A 10,000-nucleotide genomic window follows, 5' to 3' on the forward strand; every position below is an offset into this window, starting at 1 on the left:
AGCAGGGCGTCGCCACCCTTCGCCGAGGACATGTTCTTCACGGCGTTGTCGATGAACCGGCGGCTGAACCAGGTGCCGTAGTGGATGTGGTCCGAGCAGCCGCCCCAGTGCCAGCCCTCGGCGGCCGAGCCGGTGCCCTGGAGGCTGGTGTCGCAGCCGCACTCCGTCAGGTTGCCCTGGCTACAGGAGCGCGTCACGGCGTGGACCAGCCCCGCCGCCATCACCGCGTAGATGAACGCCGTCTCCTTGGTTCCTGGAAAAGAGTCCCGGGTGGGAATATTAAAGGAACATGTCGACATTTTGAGAAATACGCTTGTTTGTTTTTATTTTTTTCTCATGTTTTCATATTCAGGTCTAATTTTATTGCCTATATTTAGGTCTTCCTCATATTACCCTGCCCATACCTGTAGCTCCCCTCCCCCATGCTGCTATGACGCCCACATTTCCCGAAGGGATCAATAAAGGAACATCTTATCTTATCTTATCTTGCTGTCTTCTCCAGGGTCAGATGAGAAGATAGATACCAATTTCCTTTCTCTGTGTTCGGTAGAAAGCTATCCGAGCTGAGCACAAGTTAATGGAAGAGGATATGGATCAACTAGCCGTATCCACTTCCATTCGTTTGTGCTAAGCTAGGCTAGCTTGTAGCCGGATAGCTTTCTACTGAACGCACAGAGAGAACATTGGCATGTATCTTCTTGTCTGACTCTGGAGAAGAGGGCACTGTAATGTTTCCCATAATGTCAGCGTATTCCTTTAAGTTTGGATAATGCGGACGTGAGGGGACAAGGGAAAATGTTTCATTATCTCAGAAATGTTGGTCTTTACTTGAATTTAATGTTTTCCATTGTTCTCTGTGTTGTGAGTAAGCTTCACCAGGGGCCAACCCAGGGGCGGATTTAGGATTATAGGAGATCCGGGGCTTAGCCCAGATAGGTGCCCGGCTTTTTTTTTATTTTTATTTTTTTTGCAGGCAAGGGCAGAATTTAATTAACCTGTACGTGCAATTTCCTGCAATATAGAGCCTTCAATCTTGACCAATAAAGCTGCTCTTTTCACTATAAAACTCAGTTAACTCAGTAGTTATGGTTAGATTTATATATTGGGGGGGGATATATCATATTTTATATATATATATCAAAAAGTGGTGGAGCAAGAGCATACCTTTGCTCCCCCAAGTTCAATAGTGGGAGAGCAGAGATGCTCCGAATGCTCTTATGGCCAGGCGTCTATGATTCACTGATACAAAGTAAAATAGTGCAGTGCAATAAAATAGTTAGTAAAATAGAATAAAATAATGCAATAGTGCATTGCAATAAAATAGTTATCATCGTATTTCTTCGGGAGGCCGGTAAGGAGTGCATTACAGTAGTGAGTTGGCTTGAAATAAAGGCATGGATCTGGTTTTCAGCGTCCTTTTGATTTATAAATGGCCGTACTTTAGCTATGTTTCTAAGGTGGAAGAATTAAGTTTTTGTCAACTTGTTGATTGTGATTTAAAGCTTAGGTCTGAGTCTACCATGACACCAAGACTTAACTCACTCAAATACAGTTAGCAGCTGGATAGACTACAGATGGAAATTAGCTTCTGCTAAATCTGGTGCAAGCATATTTTCATGTAACAATGATGAATTGTCAAAAAAAAAAAAAAAAAAAAAAATTAAATAGATTCGGGGCTTTTCAGAAAACATTCGGGGCTTGAGCCCAAGTAGCCACCCCCTAGCCCCGCCCCTGGGCCAACCATTCAAAATATAATGTACAGCATAGCCATTTTTTTCAGTGGAGTTGCGTTGCTAGGGGAACATTTCATTAATTCAACCTTTATTTAAACTTGAGGTATTTACAGTGACGTCGAGTATGCAACTAAAAGAGATAGAATAACACCAAAGATAATATATAGATATTATAGATATTAATAGATAAGTAATCTGCACGATAAAATCAAGTTAAACTAAGATAAAAACCGGAAACAAGACACAGGAAAAGCAGACTAAAAGCAGACTAAAAACAATTACAAAATTATGTATAATGGATATTCATCAAAGATTGTGCAAATGTTGGAAGAGTATCAAACTTTAAAGTGCATTGAAGGACGTTCCAAGAGTATGGAGCACTAAAAGAGAAGGCAGTCTTTCCAAAATTAGAACAAGCTCGCAAGTTTGATAGGTTCCAGAATTCCGATCCAACGCTGTACTCTTCGCTCTGCAAGAGAAGACCAACTAACCTTATCATACAGGAAACAATGGTGAGTGTCATCTCTGTCGCCAGTAATACATCTGAGAGCATTTATTTCCTGTCAGCTATTTTATTCCTGGAACAGGAAATAATAATAATAATAATAATAATAATAATAATAATAATAATAATAATAATAATAATAATAATAATAATAATAATAATAATAATAATAATAATAATAATAATAATAATAATAATAATAATAATAATAATAATAATAATAATAATAATACTAATAATAATAATAATAATAATAATAATAATCATTTCTGATTATTTATATAGTGCCTTTCATGAGACCCAAGGCACTTAACAGTGGAGGGGCAAACTAAGGGGAAGGAGATCAGAGGAACAATTAAGTAAAAAGAAAAGAGGGAAGTCAGGCAGAGTCATTAATACATTTGGTGAAGAGGTGAGATTTGAATGAGTCCAAGGATGAAGCAGAAATAAACTTGGGCCCATTTACAATGTTTTACGTTGTCAAGATTGAAAAAGGTCTATCATTTAAAAAATACATGGGTGTCACTCTGAAAATGAGGTTGCTTTTCCCCATAGATAAAACAGTAGATGTGACGTATCATAATCAATTGACATTCTGGAATGGGACCATAATATGGCAGCCTGGGTGCAGTTCTAAATTCGCTGTAATTGGAACCGATGGGGAAAGAGGCATATGTTGGGTTTATAATGCTTGTATTTTTCTTCCAGTACACCAATAATGTTTTTTATTCAAAGTAATGTGTGTGAGACAACTGTGCCATTCTGAAATGGACCAAAATACTAAGATTCTAGTATAATTCTTCATTAAAATAGCTCCAAGAAAACAAATCATGCTTTCAATCATGAAGATGATCTCATAAAAAAAGTTATAATTGTGACAATGATTTTATTTTTGTTATTTATTTGGTATTATGAATAGACTAGACATTAACTCATTGACTGCCACACTGTTTTTCCATCTTTACTCCCTGGCGCCAGCGTTATTGACCATTTTCACGATGTTTGCGGACCCATCGTATATTCTATATTATAGCTATGGAGACAATAGTATGGCTCATTTGACAGGCACTATTTATAGTCCAACAGGGACTAAATAGTTCATTTCTACATACTTTCATTTGTGCGCTATTCCACGCTAAACATCGCCCCGTTTAAAAATAATCTAGTAAAATAAATAATAAATAATAAAATAGTCTTGTTTTCTAGATCGTGAGATATGACGTGTTATATGCATATGCGCAAATCGTTCGGGTTGCTTGCCTGAAACCTATTATTATTATTTTAGTTGACCCATTATGTACAGTAAAAAAAACAAGTTAATCCCTCATCTACTCTATACTGACTACTGGAGAGTGAAGCCAGCTTCCCTGGCGTCTTTGGTATTAGGAGATACACAACCGACAACCACAGATGCTGAACCAGGTATAGATGTTACGTTCTGGACACCGACCTCGGTCGGTGACCACCCACTTTCCTGGCATATGTCACTGGGCTTGTCACCTGTCATTTCCCTGTCAATTAGTGCTGTCACTTAGGGGTGGTTCCTGATTGGCTGTCACGGGGGTGTGTGTGGAATGTTGGTATTTGGTCTCTATTTAACATACCTCTCTTCTGCTTGTCCATTGTCAGGTCTTCACTAATTGCGTTCGGGGATAACGCGGACGGTTCTACTGTGGACCTCCAATAAGCTCCCATTTACCTTATCTTACACTTGTGCTTTTAGCACTTGTTCTCTCTTAGAATTTACTCTGTGTTCTTACTATTAAAGTCGAACCTGTTCAAGAGTAAACACTCTCTGTCTCTGTGATTGCCTTCAACCATTGGAATTCACCTACCTGCATTCTGACAGAAGACCTGACCATCAGAATTCCATGGAGGCCATCATGGAGATGCTCCGGACGCAGGGAGCAGCCCAGACACGGATGGAGGAACATCAGCAGCTGGTCAGCGCCGAGTTAATCCGACTCAATGGGGTCGTCGGATCATCCCAAGCGGTGGCGCAGTCGGCGTTGGCCACAGCTCGACAAGCCCAAGAAGGAGTGGCTGGTGTACAGTCGGCGGCGGGGGAAGCAGCGCTCCACGCAGAGGAAACTCGGGGGGGGTTCGGGGTCCAGGAGCGGTCCCGCGAACCACATCTGCAGGCGCCCGCGCGCTATGACGGATCACCGGATGGTTGTCGGGAATTCATCACCCAGTGTCTACTCGTTTTCCGGCTGCAACCACGATCATTTCCATCGGAGACAGCGCAGGTAGCGTATATTATCACACTGCTCACCGGCGAAGCTCTCTCCTGGGCTACGGCGGAATTGGAGGCAGGGGCGATAATCTGCGACAGTCTGGACGCCTTTACCCGGGAATTGAGAAGAGTATTCGATACTTCCCGGGTACTCTCGATCTTCGAGGCTGGTGGTCGTCTTCTCGACTGCCGGCAGGGCCTCCGCAGTGTCGCAGCTTATGCTATCAAATTTAGGATCTTGGCTCGGGAGACAGCTTGGGCGGAGAACGTCTGCGTGGTTCTGTTCGTCAGGGGACTCTCAGCGCGGATGCGAGATGCTCTCTCCGCGCGTGAGATCCCCGAGCAGCTGGAAGTGCTGATCAACACCACCATCAAGATGGATAATCGGCACCGGGAGAGGGAGAAGGAGCATGTCAACAACACCCAGCCCCAGGTATGTTTTCCTTCTTCTCCTGGTGTTGATAATTCCATGCATTACACGAGTGGGCCACTGGGTGATGAATCCATGCAGCTTGGAGCGCTGTCGCTCTCGGACGACGAGAGGCAGCGCTTCATCAAAGAGCGACGCTGCTTCCGGTGCGGCCGCACCGGTCACCGCTTCGGCAGCTGTCGGGTCCAGGCTGTATCGGCTCGGCGCCAATCGGGGATGGAAGGTGCGCCGTCGGGCCTCGAGAGGGCGCCAGCAGGTGGGCTCATTCCTGCCAAAACCACGGATTCTCGCAAATTTTTTGAGGTGGCGATCAACGGTGGGGGTGACATTAGGGGAACTAAGGCTCTCATTGACTCAGGGGCGGCGGGCAATTTTATTCACGTGGGACTGGTGAAGGAGTGGGGAACCCCGGTGGAGGACTTAGGGGTTCCCTTACCAGTCTATGCCCTGGACGGTCGGCCCCTGGGCAGTGGGAGCGTCACCCAGCGCACAGTTCCCTTACACATCCGGGTGGAGGGTGGGGAGTGGGAATGGGTTACTTTTTTTGTCAGCTTTTCCCCCTATTCTGTCATGGTGTTGGGTCATCCTTGGTTGTCGTCATGTGTTCGTGTCATTAATTGGAGCACGGGCGAACTCTCAACGGCGGCCGACGTCAAGTCGATCGTCAGCGGGAGTTTGCCCAAACCCTTGTCTCCCCCCCCCTCTTCTCTTTTGTCTCCTCCCTCTTTCTCCAGGATGGTGGGGAGCGTGGCAGATTCTGATCTACCCTCTAATCCCGATTTAATAGGGGTGCCTGAGATCTATTGGGACCTGGCGGACGTTTTTAGCAAGACGCGTGCTAAAGCACTTCCGCCTCATAGATCATACGACTGTCCCATTAATCTTCTACCCGGTACCTCCCCGCCTCGCGGGCGAATGTTCTCTCTCTCACGCCCCGAAACCTTGGCCATGAACACCTACATAGAGGAGGCATTGCTTGCGGGGCACATACGCCCTTCCACTTCCCCTGCCGGCGCTGGCTTCTTTTTTGTTGATAAAAAGGATGGGGATCAGCGCCCATGCATTGATTATAGGGGATTGAATGACGTTTCCATCAAGAACCGATATCCTTTACCCCTCATGGACACGGCCTTTGAGTGCTTACAGGGGGCACAGGTCTTTTCTAAACTTGACTTACGTAATGCATACAACCTGGTCAGGATTAGAGAGGGAGACGAGTGGAAGACTGCATTTAACACACCCAATGGGCACTATGAGTATTTGGTCATGCCCTTTGGTTTGGCTAATGCTCCGGCAGTCTTCCAAGCCCTGGTTAACGACGTGCTGCGAGACTTGATTGGGGTGTCGGTGTTTGTCTACTTAGATGATATCCTGAATTTTTCTCGCGATATGGTGCAACACCAAATGCACGTTCGGGAGGTGCTAGACCGTCTCCTCAAGCATCAACTATTCGTTAAGGCTGAGAAGTGTGTGTTTCACACGGACACCGTGTCCTTCCTGGGCTTTGTGTTGACGAAGGGCGATCTGCGCATGGATCCAGCCAAGGTGAGTGCAGTTTTGGACTGGCCACGGCCTTCGTCGCTCAAGGGGTTACAACGGTTTTTGGGCTTTGCAAATTTTTACAGGCGCTTTATTCGCAATTTTAGCGCCTTAGCCAATCCCTTAACAGCTCTCACTAAGGCCTCTCTCCCTGGCTTTGAATGGTCGCCTAGGGCTGAGTCGGCCTTCTGCGATCTTAAACGTCGTTTTACATCCGCTCCTGTATTGATCCGCCATGACGCGGAGGTTCCGTTCATTGTGGAGGTGGATGCCTCTGACGTCGCGGTGGGGGGGGTGCTCTCTCAGAGATGCTTAAAGGATGGGAAAGTGCACCCGTGTGCTTTTTTTTCTCGCCGTCTGTCACCAGCCGAGCGTAATTACGACGTGGGTAATCGGGAGTTATTGGCGATCAAATTGGCACTGGAGGAGTGGAGACATTGGTTGGAGGGGGCGGCACATCCTTTCATTATTTGGACTGACCATAAGAACTTGGCTTACATCCAAGGGGCTAAACGCCTTAACGCTCGCCAGGCCAGGTGGACGTTGTTCTTCACACGATTTCGATATACCATCTCCTATAGACCCGGCTCCAAGAATATCAAACCTGACGCGTTGTCGCGCCAGTTTGATCTTCCTGGGCGGGAGGAGCAGCCCCATCCCATTATTCCACCGGCCTTGATTTTGGCACCCGTGTCTTGGGGCATAGAGAAGGTGGTAAGGTCGGCGCTAACGCGGGAGCCCGATCCTGGTGGGGGTCCTCCGGGACGGTCGTATGTTCCCAAGGTGGCGCGCTCACGCTTGCTACAGTGGGCACATGCGTCATCCCTCACCAGCCACCCAGGGGCAACCAGGACCCTGGAATTTATCCGTAGGAGGTTCTGGTGGCCGACAGTGGAGGGGGATACGCGTTCCTTTGTGGCGGCCTGTCCGGTGTGCGCACGTAGTAAGACCTCTCGACGGGCACCGGCGGGTCTCCTCCGACCACTTCCTATTCCTAAACGACCCTGGTCACACATATCTCTGGACTTTATTTCTGGTCTTCCCCTTTCGGACGGGTTCACCACCATTTTGGTGGTGGTGGATCGGTTCTCTAAGGCGGCTCACTTTGTCCCTCTCCCCAAGCTTCCTTCGGCCCGGGAGACTGCTGATTTAATTATACAGCATGTCTTTCGGGTCCACGGGCTGCCAGTAGATATCGTGTCGGACCGGGGTCCTCAGTTCGCCTCCAGGTTCTGGAAGGCGTTTGCCGCCGGCCTCGGCGCCTCTGTCAGTCTGTCGTCTGGGTTCCATCCACAGTCGAACGGACAGACGGAGAGGGTCAACCAGGATTTGGAGGGGGTCTTGAGGTGTTACGTTGCCGGTAGTCCGGCAACGTGGAGTAGGAGGTTGGCTTGGGCTGAGTACGCGCATAATACCCTTCTCTCCTCTTCTACCGGTATGTCTCCCTTTCAGTGCCAGTATGGTTTTCAACCTCCTCTGTTTCCCGAGCAGGAGCAGGAGGCGGAGGTGCCCTCGGCCCAGGCACATGTGGCTCGCTGTCGCAGGACGTGGAAACAGGTTCGGAAGGCGCTACAGAAGGTTTCGGTTAGTACCCAACGGCAGGCTAACCGTAAGCGTCGTCCGGCTCCAGTTTACCGTCCAGGGCAGCGGGTTTGGCTTTCCACCCGGGATCTCCCTCTCCGGGTGGAATCCAAGAAGCTGGCTCCTCGCTTTATAGGACCATTTAAAGTGATTCATCGGGTTAATCCAGTGGCTTACAAGTTACGACTTCCGAGCTCTATGAGGGTTCATCCGACGTTTCATGTGTCCCTGTTGAAGCCATTCCTCTCATCGCCCTTGGCCCCGCCACTGCCTGTGGTTCCTCCGCCCCGGTTTATTGGCGGTCAACCCGTTTACACGGTGCGGAGGATACTGGGTTGTAGGCGGAGGGGTAGGGGGTTTCAGTTCTTGGTGGATTGGGAGGGGTACGGGATAGAAGAGCGTTCTTGGGTGCCTCAAAGGGATATTTTAGATCCCAGCCTGATCGTTGATTTCCGGCGGCTGAATCCCGAGGCTCCTAGGTGAACGTCTGGTGCCGTTCGTCGGGGGAGGGTACTGTTACGTTCTGGACACCGACCTCGGTCGGTGACCACCCACTTTCCTGGCATATGTCACTGGGCTTGTCACCTGTCATTTCCCTGTCAATTAGTGCTGTCACTTAGGGGTGGTTCCTGATTGGCTGTCACGGGGGTGTGTGTGGAATGTTGGTATTTGGTCTCTATTTAACATACCTCTCTTCTGCTTGTCCATTGTCAGGTCTTCACTAATTGCGTTCGGGGATAACGCGGACGGTTCTACTGTGGACCTCCAATAAGCTCCCATTTACCTTATCTTACACTTGTGCTTTTAGCACTTGTTCTCTCTTAGAATTTACTCTGTGTTCTTACTATTAAAGTCGAACCTGTTCAAGAGTAAACACTCTCTGTCTCTGTGATTGCCTTCAACCATTGGAATTCACCTACCTGCATTCTGACATATAGACCTGTTCGCCGTATACAGTACGTCAGACTCAGTGTGCGCGCGCGCATCACCGGAGCAGAACAAACGTAATCCTGGTCAGAACAACGGGGCAGACTAGAATATATTTGCATTTGTTAGCCATGCTAGCGATCTAAACAATCAATCCATGCCAAAGCTATAATGTAAAAGGTGAAAGACTCACACTAAATGACATCCAGCCGTTTTCGTTTGAAACTTCTTTTAGTCAGGGGAGTGTCATGGTTTCTCCATAGAGCCCTGTCGTATTGTTTTAGCACATGAACTCGCGCAGGTAGAGGCAACTTAGTCACGTCACGTGGCTCGAACACGATTATGTTTGTAAACAATGAACAGGTCTATTAGGAGCTACATGGCCGACAACCACAGATGCTGCCCATAGGTGTCTATTGTAAACAGTCAGGGGTGCGTTGCTCATGGGACGGCTCTGTGAGCAGAAGCATGCGCACGCACACATGCACGGATGTGCACGCGCGTGCACACAGGAATGCGCTGCACTCGACTGATGTGCCAACTCGCTAAGTACCCACCTGGCTACTTTGCATAACAATAGCGCAGGTCGTCCGGTGTGTTCAAATACGTTCTCAGATACATTCACACAAAACTTTGTAGAGGCAATTAGGCATTGTCTTTAGACTGCGCGTATGCGAGGGAACATTTATGCACATGCGCGGGAGCGCGCGCGCGTGCACGTGGCGTCATTAAAACACAGTGGAACCAGCTTTGAAATCAGCAACGCACCCCTGTAAACAATGCAGGCAAACAGGTTAGAGACCCAGGTAGGATGGTGAACTGTTATCCCATGATTTATGACGCAATGTTGCATCCAGTGGCGTCGTTTTGGTATGGCAAGGTATGGCACTTTGACATTTGAAATCAATCTGAAATACTTTTTGTCATTTGTGACAAAATAATCTCATTTGCGTGTTATTTGGGAGAAATGACAGCTACCATATCCATATCCGGGACAATGGAATGCAGTGTGCAATAGTCAGACTCGTGCCATGTGCCACCACAGAACC

General features: G+C 47.8%; 1 protein-coding gene across 1 annotated transcript in view; it reads right to left on the minus strand.

The window, feature by feature from the left end:
• The window catches only part of wnt16 (wingless-type MMTV integration site family, member 16), a gene marked incomplete at both ends in the record, with an annotated part of 21,387 nt that overhangs the window by 7,082 nt on the left and 4,305 nt on the right, over positions 1-10,000 (minus strand). The window contains 1 exon segment of the mRNA XM_084330768.1: positions 1-253. This exon segment is cut by the window's left edge and continues 37 nt beyond it. Coding sequence (XP_084186894.1) covers positions 1-253 — 253 coding nt within the window.

This window comes from Notolepis coatsorum, assembly GCF_963971535.1.
Source record: "Notolepis coatsorum genome assembly, chromosome: 15".
In the NCBI taxonomy this organism is placed as follows: domain Eukaryota; kingdom Metazoa; phylum Chordata; class Actinopteri; order Aulopiformes; family Paralepididae; genus Notolepis; species Notolepis coatsorum.